The sequence below is a fragment of the Brassica napus genome, chromosome C5 (assembly GCF_020379485.1).
Source record: "Brassica napus cultivar Da-Ae chromosome C5, Da-Ae, whole genome shotgun sequence".
Taxonomy (NCBI): Eukaryota; Viridiplantae; Streptophyta; class Magnoliopsida; order Brassicales; family Brassicaceae; genus Brassica; species Brassica napus.
The window spans coordinates 13282927-13304392 of NC_063448.1; the positions used below are offsets into that span (position 1 = coordinate 13282927).

The 21466-nt window shown below is 37.2% G+C and overlaps 3 protein-coding genes across 4 annotated transcripts; 1 reads left to right on the forward strand and 2 right to left on the reverse strand.

The window, feature by feature from the left end:
- The first annotated feature begins 2969 nt into the window (after positions 1-2969).
- Positions 2970-5150, forward strand: BNAC05G16880D. Its single transcript, XM_013841111.3, has 5 exons — positions 2970-3225; positions 3332-4188; positions 4277-4502; positions 4667-4755; positions 4873-5150. The coding sequence occupies exons 2-5, from the start codon at positions 3403-3405 to the stop codon at positions 4939-4941; spliced, it is 1170 nt and encodes a 389-aa protein (XP_013696565.1). The 5' UTR covers positions 2970-3225; positions 3332-3402; the 3' UTR covers positions 4942-5150.
- Positions 5151-5238: 88 nt separating this feature from the next.
- LOC106400736 (uncharacterized protein At1g21580) lies at positions 5239-13276 on the reverse strand. 2 transcript variants are annotated; one of them, XM_013841110.3, is made up of 10 exons: positions 8390-13276; positions 7885-8080; positions 7644-7794; positions 7443-7539; positions 7187-7261; positions 6739-6829; positions 6383-6656; positions 6265-6307; positions 6095-6198; positions 5239-5846 (listed from the first exon to the last, which is right to left on the reverse strand). In XM_013841110.3, the coding sequence occupies exons 1-10, from the start codon at positions 13155-13157 to the stop codon at positions 5457-5459; spliced, it is 6189 nt and encodes a 2062-aa protein (XP_013696564.1). In that variant the 5' UTR covers positions 13158-13276; the 3' UTR covers positions 5239-5456. The 2 variants fall into 2 exon arrangements, with proteins under 2 accessions (XP_013696564.1, XP_013696563.1); XM_013841109.3 differs by having other exon boundaries at positions 6374-6656.
- Positions 13277-13475: 199 nt separating this feature from the next.
- Positions 13476-17143, reverse strand: LOC106401539 (protein kinase STUNTED). Its single transcript, XM_013842072.3, has 10 exons — positions 16705-17143; positions 16525-16622; positions 16190-16439; positions 15419-16096; positions 15073-15321; positions 14827-14990; positions 14681-14760; positions 14431-14578; positions 14199-14348; positions 13476-14135 (listed from the first exon to the last, which is right to left on the reverse strand). The coding sequence occupies exons 1-10, from the start codon at positions 16856-16858 to the stop codon at positions 13890-13892; spliced, it is 2217 nt and encodes a 738-aa protein (XP_013697526.1). The 5' UTR covers positions 16859-17143; the 3' UTR covers positions 13476-13889.
- Positions 17144-21466: the final 4323 nt, after the last annotated feature.

The window sequence follows — 21466 nt, forward strand, 5'->3', positions numbered from 1 at the left end:
CACGCATTTTTTGGTCTTCCAGGTACCTTAAATGATCTTACTGTCCTCGATCGATCTCCTCTGTTTGATGACCTTTTAGAAGGTCGAGCTCCCAGGGTGAGGTACATGGTCAACAACCACATGTATAAGTTGGCATATTACCTCACAGATGGTATATATCCAAAATGGTCAACATTTATCCAAACTATCACACTCCCTCAAAGTCCTAAACAACAGTTATTTGCTCAAGTTCAAGAATCAGTCCGAAAAGATGTCGAGCGGGCTTTTGGAGTATTGCAAGCTCGGTTTGCGATTGTGAAAAACCCGGTTCGTACAATGGCCAAAGAGAAGATAAGGAAGATAATGAGAGCATGTATCATACTACACAATATGATAGTTGAAGATGAACGAGATGGTTATTCAATGCGGTACGATATTTCAGAATTTGAAGAAGGAACATCTTCCAGAACTTCGGAGGTCCTAAACGCAAACCCTACACTAAACGAAATCCCGACAATTCTCAATAATATATTTCCCAACCGAAATGATCTTCGTTATAGGCAAACTCATGAACGATTGAAGAATGATTTGATCGAAAACATTTGGAATTAATTTGGCGATGAAGATTAATAATTAGTATCTTTATATTTAAACCTTGTATCTTTTAATCCTTGTATCTTTAAATTGAATCCTTGTACCTTTTTATTTTAATTATGCAATTAATAAATTTTCAATTTCAATTTTATTTTAAAAAAATAATAATATTTTATTGTTAAAGATTCCGTCTTCGGGATCACCATTGGACGAGCTTTTTAGACTCGAATCCTTCACTGTTCAAACAAAAAAAAAAAAAAAAAAAATATATTAAACAATTGCCAAGGATCCCAATGTGGGGATGACCATTGCAGTGCTCTTATAAGCCCGAGTTGCATCACCGCTTTTATTTGCATAGTTTACAAGTCGAGTAGTGGTTTAATACTTCTATATACATTTATACATTCTTGAAGATATAAGTTATATATTATTTGTATAATTTTTCCTTTTCCAGAGCCGGGATGACATTGCTTACCAATCTCTTTATTTTTGAAAAGTGTGCATGATAGTTCTTTGTATCAGTAGATCAGACTTCCTGTGTGGTATGTTTGAGTTTACTCACAACTCTTGCCTCTTGATTATCTTTGATCATCTTTGTCAGTTTTGATTAGTTTAATAATTGCAGCTATCTATACCGAATTACTTTGTTCATGAAAAATATGACCTACACGTATGATTTGTTTAACTTATTGAATAATTTAATAATTGCAGCTATATACTGAACTACTTTGTTAATGAAAAATATATGATCTACACCTAAGGTTTGATTAATTTTGGAATGCTGTGTTTCTATTTTCACTTATGTTAACACTTTCACCATTTGGTTTGACCTCAGAATCACGTGCAGCCATTGTGATAAAAAAAAAGTATAGGAAAATGGCTCAAAAGATACCCGACTTATGTTAGCAAAAATAAAAAAAATAATGCTTGGTTTATGTCTTTTTATTCTTGGGTTATAATTGCTTTGACTATTTCCATTCTGATTAATTTGCCATCGGGAGTGTGAGATGGAAAATTATATATTTGAAAAACACGACGATTTGAAGAAGATCCGTAAATTTAGTTTGCAGCCTGCTTTGTGGACCACAAGCAAATGAATTTACGAATTTTCTCCAACATCCCAAATTTTAGTCTGAGAAACAACCAACTAGTCAACAGTGTTTGCAATATCCATGATTGACATCAAGACACAGAAAAATGAAGATCATGCACAAGATTAGAAGAGTAACTTGACTATCAAAGGTTGAAAACATTGAAAACTTTCTCTCTTTTTTTGCTTATAAATTTTGTTTGCAAGAATTAAATATTAGATTCTAACCATCAGTTTTAGATTGTAATATAACAAATTGCGAGTCAAATCGTTTACTAATAAATTTGCGGGAGATCGTTCAATGCCCGTAGTTTCACTTCCGATTTCAAGCCACATACATCTATAAAATGGTCGGTTAGTAGGAGTGGTGACTCTTACTACTACTAATCATTTCGTATTTCCAATGATTTGTCTATTATAAGCAAAACATTACGACCAAATGAAAAGCAATACATAATAATTAGTTAACAATTTATAAGTAAAACAATTTGTTAATCCAAATACAATTTGCAAGAGAAAATAAATCAAACCAAGAGGAACTATATTTTTCAAGTTTTATATATTTCAATCATATTTGTTCTAATTTATGTTGTTATTTTACACTATGAAAATGTTGCATATACCAAATTCTCCTAAAATCTCCAAAGCTAAGATGTAGAGAGTCAAAGTGATGCAGGAGGAGACTATGATGGTTCTCATGTGATAAAACCAAAAGACTCAATATCATCATCTACACTGAAGAACCCAATAACAAGATTTTAGTCCTGTTGAAAGAAAATAAAAGTCGGAGAATACCCGAAAAAGGAAAGCAGAAAAAGAAGTAGGGTTAGATAAAATATCCGTAAAATTTGATTTGATAAGAACCAAAGTATAAGGATATTTGTAACTCTATGAAACATCACATACTAATATATAAATTCGTAAAAATGAAGTAAATCACAAAACTACTGTTTTCGGAATATATATCTTGATCCATTTTATGTATATATATTTAGAGGAAATTATATGCCAAGTGAAAAAGTAGCAAATCTAAAAAAAGATCACGGAATATATTTACGAAATAGAAATTTAAGGTATTAGTAAAGAAAATTAACATGAAATCATTAGTTACATTACAAAAATAAACATTTTGGGTATTATTTTTTTTAAAGAACTGCTCTACCGCAGCGTAGCGCGGATATTTATCTAGTACTTTCAAAATTAGATAATGTTTTATGAGAGGAAATCCTAAGTTGTTTTATACAGAGAGACCGTTAAGGACAGAATCTGAGCCCATTTAAGATATTTAGGCCTACTCCTTTATTTCGGCCCAACATGAAAACATTAAAGGTTGTGTAGTAATTGAGAAGCGACAAAAGCGGAAACGCTCTCTTCTCGAGTTGGCGCTTTAACTACTGACTATCTACCTCACTGATTTTGACACTTGGAGTCCAGTGGGAGCCATGGCGAGATCTACGATGAGATCAGTGAATTGCTTTTTCTAGCCACTAAAGTTATAGTGTGAAATAGTTCTTTCTCTCCTCCTTTGATTCAACTGTTGAGAGATTTCTAGAGATGGCAATGTAAGTGATCTGTTTATAGATGCAGAAGTCCCAAATAGCTATTGAGTTTGTGTGGTCATTAACTATATATCTCCAATGTTTTCCCTCACATCTTGTTTTTTTACAGGACTGTGACATGAAGTTTTTTAGTTAATATATGTCAATTTTAAGGAATCTGATTGTGTTTGAGATTTTAAGATGAGAAACCTGAAGATGAGGCCTGTGAAGAAGGAGCCTATTGTGATTGACTTAGACAGTGATGACGATGAAGATGTTCTTTGTGGTGAAATGAATGACTGTATGATGGATATTGATGTTTCATCAGAGTCTGAAGAAGCTAATCCCTCCAACATGCAAATGACCTTTTCTTCTGCCGCTGGTGCTAGTGATGATGATGATTGCGACAACAAAATTGATGATCAGTATCTGAAGTTGTTTGATAGTCTCATGGACGATGGAAACTCATATCTGATAGATAATCCACTGAGGTGTATCAGGTATGAAGTAGATAACGGAGGATACGACAAACGCGAGTTTAAAGATAAGCACAAGAGCAGAGAAGATCAGAACACTGGTGGTCGTGCCACCAAGAAGAATGTTGTTGTGTCAAGGACTCCTCATCGTGTCCAAGCAAGTGAAAAGAAGACAAAGGAGTTTGTGTTGAAGAGAAGAGAGAGTCCTGTGAATGATAAGAGTGTTGACGCAACAAGTCATGCGAGGAGAAGCTCGCAGCACAATGTTGAAGCTCGCGAGAAGGAGATTAGGGAAGCAGAGATGGTACCTGATCAGCATTACAGATCTTATCTGACATCGTTAGTGGAGAAACGGAAGAGCTCAAGTAGTAATCCTGAGAAGGAGGTACGAGTGAAGTGTGAGGAAGATGTAATGTCACTGTCTGATTCCGACAGTATTGAGGTTGGTGATCGTCCGTTTGTTGATGAAGAAGATTCTCCGTTTGTGCCGTCAAAAAGTTATAAAGTGGTTGTAAGTATATTACCTTCATTCATCTTCGCTTTTGCCTCAAATAAAACCTTCTTTCATTTTTTTGAATCTTTTGTTGGTCTGTAATAAGGATTTGGAGGAAGAGAGCGATGATGAGGGTGACCAATGCAATTCTTGGTTTAGGAAGGAGATTATGAATGTTCTCAAACAACCATACAGTGAAAATGAGTTCAAAGAGCTTGAGCATGAAGCATCGCTGTGTAGATGGTTGATCAAATCCAAGGAACTGTTAGATGGAAGGGATTTTACTTACACAACGAATCAAAAGAAACCTTCATATCTTGATCAGTATCCAGGTTTGCTGTATACCATATCATATCTTCTTGGAAATTTATGCTTTGCTTCTAGAAACAATATGGATAAACTGATAGTGCTGAATCAAAAAGGATACCTTCTGCGTGCTTTCAATTTCAAAGATTTTGCTATGTGTTCTTTAGTTCATCTTTAGTTTTGTTCACAGAGTTCAAAAGGATGTTCGAGAAAGCTTTATATGGAGAGAATCGCCATAGAGCTCTGAACCTGTTGCGTGGCTTCATCTTTTATTTAACGGTATATGTGTGACCTGTTTATCTGTTATTTGAATCACGTTATAAAGAATAAAGATGCTTTTGTATGTGATCATCACTATACAAGGGATTTAATTGTTGGATGTTTTTGTTATCTCAGAAAGTTGCTCGCCATGATGCATTCAAACCATGGCTCGACCATGAATGTTCGAAGATCACATGTTACTGACAAAGACAAGAGTACCAGCTCTTCAACTGCATAAAACCGACTCCACTTCCAGTTCCATGCGAGACCCTTGTTTTAAATGTCATAATCTCGATTAGGCTTTGCTTTTATTGTGTAAAATTAACTTGAATCCTTTGCTTTTTTTGTGTAAAATTAACTTGAATCATTGTGTAGTAGTAGTAGTACTAGTTCATATCTCAAGTTTCTGTACTCTCCCCCTGTTTATTGGATGCAACTTCGACTTCAGATATTAAAATGTAAGTAAAAGTTTCAAGCGAACTTATAAACAACAAAAAGAGAGACCACCAAAAAACAAATGTATTCAAATTTTTGGATCGGTTTTACAAAAACATATGTACAATTCTTCTCTGTATGAAGTAGAGTATATATATAGAAGAGAACAAAAGCTAACTAACTAAAATACAAACAAACGTATCAGAAGACCGTGTAGTTTGTCTTTCTACCAGAGAAAGCTTACCTTTGTACTCGACCAAACAAAAACTGATACCTGTTTCTTCTTACCGCATCAAAGCTACTGGTCTGATTAGCTCGTATATTGAAGCAGGTTCTTCACTCTCACTGGAGATAGATTGCTCGTTGGCTTGATCATTGTTATCACCGGCTTCTTCCTCAGTAGCGCCAAGTGATATAAACTCAATGCCTTCTGTTCCAAAATCTTCACTCTCAGTGGGATGTCTATCCACTACCATTGGCTCAGACTCGGAAAAGAGTTTCTGAAGTGAGCCAAAGTAACGCCCACGGGCATTTTTCTCTGATGGTTCGCTTGGTCTTTTCCTCTTTCTTCCTTTGCCTTGGTTCTTGGGGTGGTGGAGCTTGCATTTCGATCCTTGAGAGCATGATCCAGTTGCTTCGAAATCTGGGCAGGTGTAGGAATGCTTCTTCCGACACTGTTACCATTATGTAGAGACAACAATTCGCAATCATAACTTAATCAAGTGTTTGTGAGTGGAATTCAAAGGGATAAGTAAAATAAAGCCAGAGAGGGATCTCTCTTTTCCTTATACTCCTTAATATGCTATTTTAATTCCTCAAAGACTTGTATTATAACGAGGATCGCTAAAAGATTCACTAGTAGTGCATAAGAAACGAGTATATGCTTGTAAACCGTGCAATGAATTTTAAGTTGAATCCTTACCTCGTCTCCGTCTGAACAGTATCCCTTTAAAAACCCATCACATATAGCAGCACTGGGGTTGACATGCACATGCCTGTATGGACACGCCTCATTGTTGCATAGCCCTGCATTATAGGTATTAGTACTGTGTGTACCTACGTAGGATCTTAGTACAGTGGGGACATTCTTACCTTGCAGAAAATAAGAACAATCGGGCATCCTTTCTGGAATGACCTGTGGAAGAAATAAGTCAAGCAGTTAGAGATTTCTGTGAAGAAATTTTCTGCAGCAATGACTTACTAGGACGACCTTGTGAGTCAATTTGCAATTTTCATTGGCACACAATCCATTCAAAAATTTGGTGCAAACTGCAATTTTCGAGGGGTCATGAACATAGGGACATTTTCCGTCATCTTTGTTGCATTTCCCGAATCTTGTGAAGAACTGGCAGTACTTCTTCTTCTTCTTAGCCAACCGCAACCGAACATTATGCAGGCTCCATCTGACCTTCTCATTTGCCAACGCACGGGTTCGTTTCTTTGGATCTCTGACAAGCTGGTTACCATTCCCAACACGTACATATCTGCAAAATTGAGTTCAAATGTTAGATTGAGGCTCCAGAAAGTGGAGTACAATTAGACATATTTGAATCAAGAATTACATACTCTTCATGGCCTATGACCAATCTCTTTGGGATGAACGGTCTTTTTGCGGCTTTTCCATTTTCAGTAGGTCCAGAGCACGGTGAATCAACATCTAACAAAAATCATTTCTTAACTCAGCAGAGAGATACATGAGGTCAAGACTCTCGTGCAACTAATGAAAAACTAACAGTTCCAAGCCTAGTGAGTTCCTCCGATCAAAACCTTGGTTGAGACTCATCAACCACCTAGATGGAGTGAATAAGAGCTAATACATGTGTGTGTATGTATGATCGGATCATCCATATACTACAGAATAAGAAGCTCAAGGTAACGGATCACTAACGCTGACTTTTCTGTCCCTGCTCGAGGTTTCTCTTTTCTAATTACACAGAGTTTCTCCAAATCCTATATGCTCATCTACAATATCAAACTATAGTGTTTATGAGTATTTAACTTTAGGATATCCTACCAGATATTCTCTGAAGAGTTCGCCTTGAAGGGTCCATTTTATAGCGAAGGGAACCAAACCTGAAAATGCGCTCCCCTGACGAACAGAAGTCGATAAGAAAAAAAACCTTGAGGTTTGCTGAAATAGAGGCTCAAGAAACAGCAAGAAAATAGACCCAAGATAAATGGAGGCGAAGCTTTATACGAACTGGCCAGGAGGCCTCTAAAAAGAATAGTTCGTCCAAATAACTGGCCATATCGTGAACCAACCAACTTACGTGTCAGATGGTTTCTGCTTGCCTTCCTAGTACTACTTTGTCCAGAATGCTTTTCATTTTCTTTCTTTGAAAATGCAGCCACAGCCAAAGTGGCTTCCTGTACAAACAGAGGAAAAAAAAGTTGTATACACCACTTTTTCGATTGTGCTAAAAAGGTGATTCTTCCAGACAGGCCAAAGACACTTCAGTGAAGAAACTAACCTCATTAGCTTTTCTCGAGTCTCTCTCAATGGACTTGGACCATTTTAAATGCGACCCACCAATACTTAAGACCTTGGATTTTCTAAGTGAATACCCGTTAGTTGATCTTGTGTATACAGTATGTCTCTTCCTCATCGTTGACAACTTTTGGCTGAAGATTAGAACGCCCTGTCATCAAGTTTGCAAGCACAAAAAAAAGCGTTGCAGCTCAAGGAACATGAGTACATTAGATGCTAGATACCTGGTGTTGGGAAAAGAACCATTTCGCAAAGCGGAGACTGAATTCATTAATCTTCTCCAGTATGTCACTCTTTTCCAAGGAACAAGTTGCGGCAAGATCCTCCGATAGCGCATGTGACTTGAGGGCAACCCTGACTGTGGATCATCTTGCAACCAAACCAGAGAAAATTTTGACCGCTTATATGGTCTCGTGACAGCTGCAAATAAAAAAAAGAGAGGACCAGTTACTTCAATTCTCGCATCTGGTTATGAGTGCAAAACCGCATAAAAATATGCAATATGAAAAACAGAATCTAATACGCCTGTTCGTAAGAAATCCTAGACCATGGAATGTTTATCCCTGGAAAAAGAAAAGGAATACGGCAAATGAAATCAATTATTCCTTCTCCAGGAAAAAAACATCCACTGTTCAAGATCTCCTAAGAAACATGCGTATCAGAATCAATATGAAAACAGTCCTGATAGATGCTCAAAGAGCGCTAACAGATATTTATTTCTTTACATACCAGAGTCGGAGAATGCTGAGCTAGAAGATCTTCTTTCCGAAACCATGGTTGCAGATGCTCGTGAATCTAATGCATCATCAGGTGAGTAATTGACACGGCTCTCGGAAGTCCTTACTAGCTGATTTTTATTTCGCTTGAAGTAGCCATCAGAGGTAGGAATCTGGCTCCTACTTGTACTATGAATATCTGAAGCTGCAACCAACTGATTTGCCTTCCTTTTAACATATACCGTTCTCTTCAAATCTGAAGAATCCAATTTAGGAGGAATTTTCTTCTGCTGGCAATCTGAGGCATAATCTGTCTGGATTGGCGTGTCAGATGTCTTAGATGTATCTCCACCAGAGTGCGGAGCACTAGCTTCCCCAGATGTAGCAGAATCCATGATAGACTCAGGTAAATAAGTTGTGGGGTGATCCATGCTGTAAGATAATGCACGTTTTCCTGAAGGAGCACCAATGGCATTTGATACTTTGGAGGTGCTGCTGTCTGAGGGAGGCTTTGACTGCTTCACAAGAGTGGGTATTTCTCCTGCTTTAACAAGAAAAGAAGCGTTACCTACATCAACACTACTGGCAGATCCTGTGCTTTTGTTTTCTATACGGTTTAACTGGATAGCAGATAAAGGCAGTCCAAGGGTAACACCAGGAGAATCCGAGGGTTTTCGAAGAAGGCTATTCCCTTTACGTACATAACTATTACTAGATTGGGCAGTCACTATGGGAACCTTCTGTTGTGTAGAAAAAGTAGACGATAAAGGCTTGGCAGCAACAAAAGAAGAGGCAGCAGGACTAGGCTTTCGATGCCAAGTGTGATGCTTATTGGGAGGGTTAGCATTTTTCTTAGTGTCAGATACAAAAGGCAGGGAACGGGGATAACTTTTCTGAGTAGAGTAACTGGATTTCTTTTTCCTCTTTTCTAATTCACACCTAGAGCTCAAAGATGTCTTATTCTGGGGATCCCGATCTGGCACAGATTTTGCATGATCGTTAACATGGGTCAATGCAAATTTAACATCTGCACGTGATGACAGATGAACTCCTGAATCACCAAGAATTTCAGTTCCAGAAACTTTTCGATCAGCTGACAATGCTTCACCATTAAATATATCAGTCTTAATACTGTTCTGTGAGTATTTCTCTTGACCGCCAACATCAGATGTTACATCAGCTTCCGGAGTTCTGTACTTAGAGGTTTCACCGGATGGCTTTGCTTTCTCTTTATAGTTGTTAGAGTCATCAGCCATAGAAACAACATGAGTTTCACTCTGTATCTGTCTGAACAGCTTTGGAGAGTTGGATAGAGAATCAGATGGAACTGAATCCCCACAAAAAGCAACAGTATCAGCTCCTTGAGTTCTGTACTCACTTGTACCACCAGAATGCTTGGATTTCTGTTTATCTTTGTAAGTTTCATCAACTGTAGCAGCAACATGTGTTTCACTCGGTATCTGCCCGAAGCTCTGCCCCGGTGAGCTGGATAAAGAATTACATGACAACACTGAATTCCCAGTAACAACAACAATATCAGTTTCCAGAGTTCTGCACTTCGAATTTCCACCAGAAGGGTTTGTTTTCTTCTCTTCTTGAGTATCTATAGCAATGTTCTCAGCAAAATTATTTTCCTCATGCATGATGCCACCTTGAGATGCACTGTAGTTAGTTTGAATAGATTCTTTGTTTTGTATCTGCTCATTCATTGCCATCAAGGGAGAAATATCAGATACTAAGCAAGCACTAACCCTTGAAGGATCCTCTTCCAGATTTTTCTTCACAGCGAGATTCCAGACAGAACCAAATGCACCAGATGATCCACATCCCCGACGATCTTCAGGTAAGAACTTGCTTACAGTTGAGCATGGTTGACTTTCGTGGAGACCAGATTCAGCATTAGTAACAGATTCATTAGCAGACATGCCATTAATTCCAACTGCAATGTTTGTTTCAATTACCAATGCAGGCGAGCAAGGTAAATTACCATAGAAAGTGGAATCATTTTGGCTGACGTCTCGCTGAACAAGCCCCACGCTTGAACCATCAGTAATATCTTTGTTCAGAGAAACATTTGGCTCCGGTAAACAAGCTTTCAAACTTCTATTATTTGAACCACTTAACTGATCTACAGAAGGAATCTCGGCAGGATGATGAGATGCTAAACCAAGGTCTTCATCAGGCGCAAGTCTCTCGGCACTTACATTTTCCATACACACTGCCATAGCTAAATCTGATTCATCACTGCGTGGATAGCCTTCAGTTCTCTCAACAGGCAACACAATTAATGATCCCTTTACATCAACCTCTGAAAGAGATGAAGAAGTACCTTTTACACAGGCTTTTTTACCTTCATCACTGTTCAGATTATCAGCCATTTCTGCAACACTACTGAGAGGCGTAGTTTCCACAAATTTTTTTCTGCTACCATTCTCAACTGATGGGTTGACCGTGTTTTCACAATGAGTAGGATTTTTACTTCCGCTCATATCAGGTAAGTCGACTATGGTATTGGTATGGGTACATGTACCAATGGTAAAACTGTGAGCATTAGCAAGATCCCCTGAAATATTATTATTTGCATTAGCAAGCTCCGTTGAAACACTAGGAATTTCCAGAGAGGCAGAGGAAACTAGACCCCAACGGCAGTTATTTTCAGGACACAAGGAATCTACATTCTTACTGATCCCATTGCTACCATCTTCAATACTACCAATACCTAACTTCCCCGTCGCCTGATCACCAGGGTCTTCTCTATTAAAATAGATGGATGCGTCTCGAGATGACTTTTCCAAATCTTTATCCACATAACCTAAAGATCCAACTGATGAGCCAATGAATGCACTTTCTTCAAACCCTGTATTTACCTCCTCTGTTGGTACATTCCTTGATGATGAACAATCCATATCCACATCTTCGCAAGGATGAGACTCAACACTACACATGGACTTACGAGAAAAACCAATTACTGCTTCAGAATACTCAGAGATATCAGCGGCTGTTGACAATGGTACAAGTAATTTAGTAGGAGACCTATTGGTACTCGCCTTCACAATGTCTTCCATCTCCATGACCTTCAGCGGAAGAGCCTCACCAGTATTACAACCAGTTCTGTCCAGCACATCTTGAGACTTCAGTATACTTTTGTCTCCTTCAATAAAATCTTCTTTAATGGAGCAAGCCTCCATATTGCTATCACGTTCGACATTAGAGTCATCCTTGGCCTCTTTCAAAGCCTCACAAAAATTAGAGATCTTTTCTGCAGCATGTAGAGTACTACGAACTTTTGCTTCACTATCACGAGTTAACGCTTCAGGACCTCCATCAGTGATTTTAACTTCGCAATCCTGAACGACACCGTCAACAAAGCTGACCTTGTTCATACCCCCAGCATCACTGGAAGACGGGGTTAAGTAATTATCAGGTTTCTTTTCAATTTCAGATGAAATATTTTGCCTTTTAGATGGTCTGGAGCCTTCAGAAACCGAAGCCTCATCTGAAAATTGTAATCTCAACTTTCCATTTCCTTCAGTTACAGAAGGGTTCTCACTTTTATCAGGTACCAATGCTCTTCTAGCTTTAAAAGACCGAGGTGTCACAGACCGGCTTGGGTGGATGCCTGCACTGGCAGGTGATGCTATGGTCTTAGCTACAAGAAGATTCGATTCAAATGAAACATCAAGATCCACTGGAGTTCTCTCCCTTTGCTTCTCCACCAATCCACGATCAGAACGACCCAAATGTTCTTTACCCCTAAACAAGTTCGAGTTAAATCTTTTCCCATTATAGTTACTATGATTCCGACCATTCTCTCTACCCTTCTGATGGTTTCTTGGAGTTTCAAGCCTAAGCAGAGCACTCTTCTTCTGCATTTGTTTCCTGGGAGTTCGATTCAGTTCACTGCTCTCCGCTCTCCTTCCACGATCAAAATATTGTTCAGTCTCGGAATGATAGTAGTCATCCTTTTTCCGGGGATAGAGAATCCTCCCTTCATCCCACCTCTGGTTTCTAGTCCCTTCATGACTTGCAGAAGACCTACCCATATCACGACTCACTGAAACACCATATCGATCAGTACCATAACCAACACGAGAAGCTAGACTCCTATTACCTTGACCTAGACCCCTAAAACACCTATCAGACTCTGCATTTAACTGACCACGGTCTTGATAACTCCCTTCTATTCTAGATTCTTTTCTCACATACCCAGTATTACGAAACTCATCTCTAGACCTAGAACTACCATCTAAACCACGGTTGATGCTGATAACACCAGATGAATCCCTCGACGAGCGGCTGTAGTCATACCGATAGTCACGGCTCGGACTCGGATCCAATCGGCTTCCACCAGTATACATTCGCCCCGGACCAGCGTCTGTCCATGAATCAACCCAGGGAGACTGAGAGACATCTCGAGATTCCGTGAATGGGATAGTTGAAGACGAAGGCTGCGAAGCCCTTTGAGACTCATAGCTAACTTGCTGAGGGATGTATGGTTGATGCTGTGGCGGCGGCGGCGGCGGCGGATGGTGAGGATAGTAGGAAGACGGATAATCAACTGCCGGATTGGGAGGAGGAAGATCTTGGCGATGAGAGTAGTGATGGTAATCCTGACGTTGCCCACCGTTATGACTTGATGGAACATAGAAATTAGGGCTATCGGGATGAGATTGGCGAGGAGGAGGAGGCGGCGGCGGCGGAAGGAGAGGAGCAGGAGGATGATGAGGAGAGTAAGGAGAATTCCATTGGGTATAACTCGGTTTGTAATGAGATGAATCCATTGCTGATTTTGCGCGAGAAAAGTTTGCAGATCTTTTAAAACCGCTTCTTCTTTGCTTTCTCTGCTGAAATCGCGAACGCAAGCAATCACGATAGATAACGCCGGAAATAGAATAGTACGACAAACGATTTTTTTTCCCCCGAGTCGTGGCGGTTACAATTCCTTTTCTAACTTATTGGGCCTTGGACTATATTTATTTTGGGCCCAAGATACTTGTGTCATCTATTACTGCAGAACCTTGATCGAGACTCAGTGCCACACATGTGGGTTTTGTCTTTCAGAGTTGAGATAAGTTAAGATAATCTTTAGGATTGTGATAGGCACCTATGAATGAAATAATGCATTTCAACAAGATAATGTTAGATAGTGACAGGTATGAGCAAATACATGACAAAGAAAATTCACTTTGATCCATTAGGATCAAGGAATGCACATATTGCATGTCTATTTTGCCCCCACCCAACAAAGGCAAAAGTTGTAAAACATATACCCGCATTACAATTAAAAGCTGCATTTTATAACTCTAAACCAAGGGAGTGAGGAGGGGCAGTAGAACCCACACCACAACACATCCACCACCCTATCCAAATGAAAAGAAACACCTTTTCTTTCACTATATACGCTACACTCACACTGGTACCTTGTGAGTCACATACAAGAGAGAGTCTTGACCATCTTCAGCTTGGAAAGTTTTGCCATTGTGCTTTTGTTGTTAATTATCAGTAGAACAAGCTCAGTTGAAGCTTGATGAGCGGCTTTCCCTGCCTTTAAGATAATCCTCCACGGAGATGCCTTGATCCATGCTTACCATAGAGTGCGCGTCGTCTTCCATGTCAAGGAACGCTAGGTTTAGATGTGACTGTAGATTTGACCTATGCAGTTTCTCGTCTTTGAGTAGCTTTGAATCCTCTAAACCAATACTAACTTCTTCCTTTGCCCACTTCAGCTTCTCCATGTCACCTTTAAGAAGATTTAATACCTGCATTGTCACAACACATATCTTGTCAACACGGTCTAGATGATGATACAAAAATTGACTCACCATTCCCATATCTGGCCTAGATTGAGGATTATGTCTTATACAAAGAGTGGCCGCTAACGCCATCCTCTCCATCTGGTCACCATCGTTGTCATCTAACAAACTCGGGTCCAGTAACTGAGAATAGTCTCTATCATCCAGAATTGGTTTGGCCTGCACGTGTAGATGCATCATATCTATTAACTAGCAATAGCATAGAAAGCTACAGAAAGAAGCTCGAGGAGTATCCACATACCCACATAACAAGACTCTGTCGAGCCTTTGGAGATTCACTATTTATCGGTTTTCTTCCAGAAAGAAGCTCGAGGAGTACAACACCATATGCATATACATCTATCTTATCGTTCATCTTACCATACATAAAGTACTCTGGAGCTAAGTACCTGCACCAAGAAGCGCATAACAGTTTCAAGTTTGTCATCTCTTAAAACAAATTTCATCAAAACTTCAACAGAATTTTTTTTTTTTTTTTTCTTGTTTCTCACCCAAAGGTGCCTGAGACATCGGAGCAGATTGTCTGCGTTGTAGATGCCGACGCCCACTTTGCAAGCCCAAAATCAGAAAGCTGTGAAACAAGATCTCCTTTGTTTTAGCATCTCTACTTTTTATGCAAACTGAAAAAAAAACTTACTTGTGGCTCAAAATCATCAGATAACAATATGTTTGATGACTTAACATCTCTGTGAATGACGGCTTGTGGAGCACTGTTATGCAAATAGTCCAACGCCTCAGCTATTCCCACAGCCACCTTATATCTCTCGTTCCAACCAAACGCAACCGAAACTCTCTTGTTGCCTAATTTCAAACCATTGCAATGTTAGAGAACCACAAACATTAAGAAAATCTGAAAGTGGATACAAAAGATCAGAGTCTTTACCGTGAAGATTCTCTTCAAGGCTTCCTCTTGAGAGATAATTGTATACAAGTAAGAGACTACTGTTTTCAAAGCAGTAACCTAAGAGGGAAATAACGTTCTTATGGTTTAAGGCTGTAATGATTTCAATCTCTGCCACAAAATCATTCAAGACGCCTTTGGTTTGCTTGAGAATTTTCACTGCAACCTCTCTTCCATTAGGCAGATGACCTCTATACACCTTGCTGCTTCCTCCTTTTCCGATGAAATTATCTGAAAATGACATTGCTTTTCTTAATTAGACAAAATCATATATTACAACAGTCTTAAAATGACTTTTTGTAGCTCATATGAGAGAAGAGGAACAAACCAGGACAAAAGTTGGATGTCACTGACACAAGCTCATTGTACTTAAAGGACTGGCAAGATGTGGAGACCCTCTCATGAAGCCCCTCTAATTCCTCTGGACTATTATCAGGAGAACATTTCACGATCACAGAATCATTACCATCAGGAACAATTGCTGGACCTTCAGCGTTCAAGCTAGACAACTTATTATTATCATCTTCAGATTCAGAAAAATCAAAACCAATCTGCTTAGTGTCTGAACTCCCAACAGCAGAGTTGGTCCTAGAAGGCAGCTTCAGCACCCACTGAGCAACTGGTATTCTTCTGTACGAAGAGCTTCGCGGAACATTAACTAACACATCCGAAGAAGGTACACGACAAAGCAAAGGCCAGCCTGGTCTAAACTCGGGAATCTCCTTTACCAGCAGATTGATGAATCTGGTCAAATCTCCTTTATCAGCGTTTTCTTCTTGATCAACATCATAACAGGACGATCCAGATACATTTCCACAAACAGAGCGATTCCTAAGGCAGGAAGACACTAAAGCCTGCCGTAGACTATGTCCACTGGAACGATCCTCCTCTGCTTCTTCCTCTTCCCCTCCCTCCTCCGAGTTGTTAACTACTTTTGTATTCTTTTGCAATGTGACAGGCATCTGAAAGAAGCTAGACAAAGTGTTCCTACGAGCGTTGCTTTTCCCTATGACAAACCAAGCCCAAGAAAGGAGAGAGTTTCAAACACTACTCTACGCAAACAAAATTTAGAAACTCAAAAGAGAAAAAAAGGCCAAACCTTTAGATTGGTGAATGGTCAGTGGGGAACCATCTTTCTGAAACATGACTTTCCCGTTGTCAACAGCCATAACCCAGCAGTCTTTTGCTAGTTTCCTGGCTAAGTACTTAGCCACTGAGACAGAAGAATGAATTGTATGGTAGCTTTTGGAAACTCCAACCACAACTTTGGATGCATTACACAGTTTTGCTTCTCTGACTAGAACCTTTCGAGAAGAAGAGCCCCGGCATAGCTTCAGCTTCAACTCAACCTATTAAAAAAAAGGAATCTCTTTAGAAACTGATGACTCATGAAGGAAGCAAAAGTTGTCAGCTTTTTTTGTATATTATTATTACCTGTTTTAATTTGCAGAGACCTTCATAGACTTCACGAACAGAGTCGAGAGTTTTAACAAGGGAGAGAAACGAAGAGTTGCCTGCTTGATCGGTGATCTCTACATAAAATCCAAATTCAGAAACATAAGAAACCCATTTCCAAAAATCGAAGCTTTAAGTCTTAAAAGACACAAAAAGTACCATTGGTGAGAATGTGAAGAGCGATGACGGTATCACCCGGTTCAGCAACCTTAACCAAAGCCCAATCCAGCAGCTCGCTGCTCGACGCATCCAACTTCACGCCAACTACAACAGTACAGCCTCCTCCTCCTGTAATGACGTCGTTTTCGGTCATCTCTATGTCTTTCTCTCTTGCACGCTTCTTTTTCTCAGTTTTATCAAAATGGTTTTTCTGAATTTCAGGTGAATACGTTGTATCCCTTCATCAAGTGTGATCCCTGGAGACACGAAATGATTATTAGTTGGACACGAGGAGAAACTCTTCTCTCTCTCTCTCTCTCTCTCTCTCTCGTGGCTCTTTGATTTTGGTTTTAGCAGCCTCTGAGAAAAGAGAAGAGTGAGGAGAAGCATGGAGGAGGAGCAGACATTTTAGAAATTTCATTTTGGATAAATGCATTAATTATATTTTTGGTCTTCATTCTCGACATTAGTTATATTTTTTTGGTCTTTATTCTAGCTAGCTTTTAAGTATTTTCCTTTTTTTAAAAAATATTCTTTCTTGTTTCAGTCAAAGTATTAATTTTATAAAATTTCAGATATTTCCATCCAACAAATATATTAAACTCTAAAATGAAGGAATAGAATTTATAAGTAAATTCTCGGGAAAACAGTTATTTCGTACCCAACGTATCGCGATATGTTCATTTTATACCCGATTTATATGGTCGTGCTAAAATATACCTGAACTTTCAAAAATTTCAAGTAACATATCTAATGTTTATTTTTGGCCAAATCATACTTTTGTCGCCGTATCAGCTTACACATTATTTAATTTTGCTGATCTAAATGCTACGTTAATTAATTTTGTTCAAACAAAATAATCATTTTATAAAAATATTTTTTAGAAAATGTAAAATTTATAATTTTTTATCATTTAGTAAAACTAACAAAAATTAATTAAATAATTAAATTTTAATCTTATGTAATAAATATATCCGTAAATTTTTCGATCATATCATAATATCATCATTATAAGAGTTATATATGTTGTAATGTATTAAATTTAATACTACTGTTATTTGAATTTTTTAAAAGTTCATGTATGTTTTAGCATATCTATATAAATCGGGTATGAATTGAACATATTGCAATATGTTAGATATGAAATGAATTTCCGTAAATCATGTGTGTTGAGGATATAAAATATGCATTCACTTCTTATAAATTTCACCCCCAAAAAAAAATCACTTGACCAAGATAATAAATGAAAATTAAACCCAAAAAAAAAGAAAAAAAGATGAAAACAGATGAAAACTCATTATTAATATTACCACGTGTATATAGTACCAAACCAAGCAGCAGAAAAGAAATCTACGTATTAAATACGGCATGTTCCACCGTTATCGGTTACTTTTATAGAACGTAGTGCCATGTAAATGAGTGGACAATATCAAGTAAACATATGATTTTCATAAAATATTTGTATTTATCCCTTATTTGTTTTATATGATTCACTACTTTAATTATTTTCATTGTCGTCAACGATTCATTCTTAGTCTTTTGTTTGATTCTTTTTTTTTGGTAGGGTTGACGATTCAAAGATTTAAGTATAGATAAATAATTAGCAAACAAATGGGTCACGTTGTTTCCCTTTTTTGGTTTTTGACCTCGATAGGTGAAGTTATACTAATATAAGCTTCATATACTGTACATTATTATCACGTACCTTATGGTCCTTCACCGTTAATTTAATCCCAATTTGAGTCTTTGACCAATGCTGCTTCACGACAATCAATCTTCTTTGTTGTAAATTTAACATTTCGACCCAAAAAAAAAATCTTCTTTATTGTATCCTGCAATTCCTTTTCTTATTCAATTTAATTCTTAGACATGTTTTTGTTTTTCTTCAAAAGATGAATTATTAAGCACTTTATAACGCGTTAATTTTTGTTCGATAGCATGTATATTCAATGAATTATTACCTTCATCATTTTTCAAATCTCAGTTGAATTCGATTATAACGTGTATTAATAGAATGGTTTAATAACAATATTGAACACATTCATGGTATACATGTATTAGTATCTCCAACTCCAATTTATTTTATACATAGGCTCGCCCTACATGCGAGATATATTTTACATGTGATCTAGATTATTATTTTTTGTATAATTTTGTGGTTTGTGTTTTCGGATTTTATTTGCAAGAAATATGTATGATAATGATTTTTTATCTTTTAGAAAGTTTTAGGTCAGGAAAAATTAGATGTAATAAGATATATTTTTCTTGTTTACAATACTTGTTTATATTGTCCAAAAAAATAATAAAAGTTATCTCTATGTTATAAAGTTGTAGTATTATTATACTGTAAACGATTTAAATGGTCTTCACATTGTTTCATTTTACAAAAATTTGAATCCATATTAAAGTGTACTAATGGAGGTTATGTTGTTTTCTATAATTTTAAATTAAGTTTTGGTTTCACGTGAATTTAAATATACTTTAAATATACAATGAACCAGTTACACAAATATATTATGGTAGGTAAATAAAAATTTTGTTTTGTTTTATTTATTATGAACGAACTAAAATTATTTGTACTAATATTATTTAATTTTCATAACTGAAAAATTATATTCAAGAAAGCAAGCTACACGAATAAAAGTTAATTAAACGTTAGACATGATCAAAATAGTCTTTTATCTTGTTCATTCAAATTTTTATGTAAAAAATAATTTAATGTACAACTGATTTTTTTTTAAATGAGCTTTAGAATAATTGAATTATCGTCTCCAATCTTAAAAATAAACAGGCATATAAATAGCTTTTTTGGTTTGGTGATTAAATATATTTATCAATCTAACTATATTTACATTTTTGCAAACGATAATATATATATATATATAATTTTTTGTTTTAATTTGATCAAACTGAAACGTGTAATGGAAAAAAGATTCTGGAGAAAATGTTGTGTTTTAGCATAAAACTATTTTTTATTAATCGTGTTTAATTTTATCTATATATCAAACGAATGGTGGAGAAGAATTGTCAGCACTATCTCTTTAATTTCATATATTTATTTTCCTTCTTCCCAATCTTTCTCTCTTTTCTTTTTAGATCTACTTTCTTGTGCAAAAAAAACCACCGTGAAACTCCTGGTTCCACCGCAACTGCCGCAAATCCTTGCACCCCCACTGTCTCCACATTTTTCACCGACTGCCGCAACTCCTTCATGGCCTCTGCCCCAACTTCTTGCACCGCCACTGCCGTACCTCCTTCACCGCTGCTACCGCAGCATCTTCACCGCCGCTGCCGCAACTCCTTGCACCGCCATGCCTCTTTCTTTGCATCCAGCCACCGCAACTCCTTGCACGACCACAGCTACAACTCTTTTTACCACTACTTCCATTCCGCTCACTTCTCATCTGCTATCACCACCGTTGCATCATACACCACCAATTTTATCAAATTTATTACCAACAGGAGATCCTTTCTTTCCTTTTTGATTTTTTTGTTATTGAATTTTTACATTTATTTTGCAATGAAATATATGAAGATTTTTAATATTTGTTATAATTTAATTAAAATAATTGTTTTTTGTATAAATATTTTCAGCTGCCAGAAATTAATCGGAGGTGGATTACTCAAAAAGTCATCGGTACATTCAGATGATTTTCCGACGAAAATTTCAGACAATATATGTTATCGTAACATACTGAAAATTTTCTAATAAATGGTGATTTTCTAGACCCAAAGTCCGATGAAATTAGGATTGTCGAAAAATGATAGGAAACACTCGTTCCCGATAAACTTATCTTTAATATGGTTGTCGGGTATCACTTCTTTTTCTTGTAGTGAATGAGCTTTATTAAGCAAAATATAAAACTCAATTCTAATCGAAGCCCACAGATATTGCTTACCAAATTAAATAAAACGATGTGTTTTAAAGACCGGGACACGTGGCGGCTCTAGAATGCACAAATTAGTGAGCTGGAATCATAGGTGGACACCCTCGGAGGGAAGCAATCACAACTTTATATATATAGATAGATAGATTCTAAAATAGAGTTAAAAGTAAAAATGCTCTAATGGTGATTTATTTTTCGTTCGTAAAAAATAGATTTACTCTTTGTATAGAGTAAATTGTTTTTTGTTCATCATTCTATTTTTTATTATAAAATTGAGTACCATTAAAATATATCACAATTTTATTATAAAGTGAAAATGTGGTAAATCATTGGAGATAGTCTTATAATTAGACCATCTCTAATGTGTTTTGCTATTTTCACCTCTAAAATATCAATTTTTAAATATAGAGTAAAAAAATAGAAGAATGTTGTTATTTTTTAATAGAAATTTCTATTATAGATGAAGAAATAGAGGTAAATTAGAACAATTTTACCTGTAAATGCTATTATAGAGGTGAAAATAATAATGAGTCAAAAGATGTTCGTAACGAATCCCATACATCATCGATCACGGAACTGTGGGTGTTTAATTCCTTTTTTTTTTTTGCGTATCGTCTCAAGTAATCTAGGGGTGGTGAATGAATATAGAAGTTAATGTTTGGTCACAGAATGGGCCGATGGAACCACCCACCCAACATTGAAAGCCACTGTCGGCAAACTCTGCCATGTGTCATCCCACTCACGTGAATGAAAACCAAACGATCAGACAAGACACCGTACACGTGATGTTTTACTGACGCACCATCATAAACTACATCGAGGTGAGAATAAAAGAATACCTGCCGTTTTGATGCCTTCGTATCCTAATAAACGAC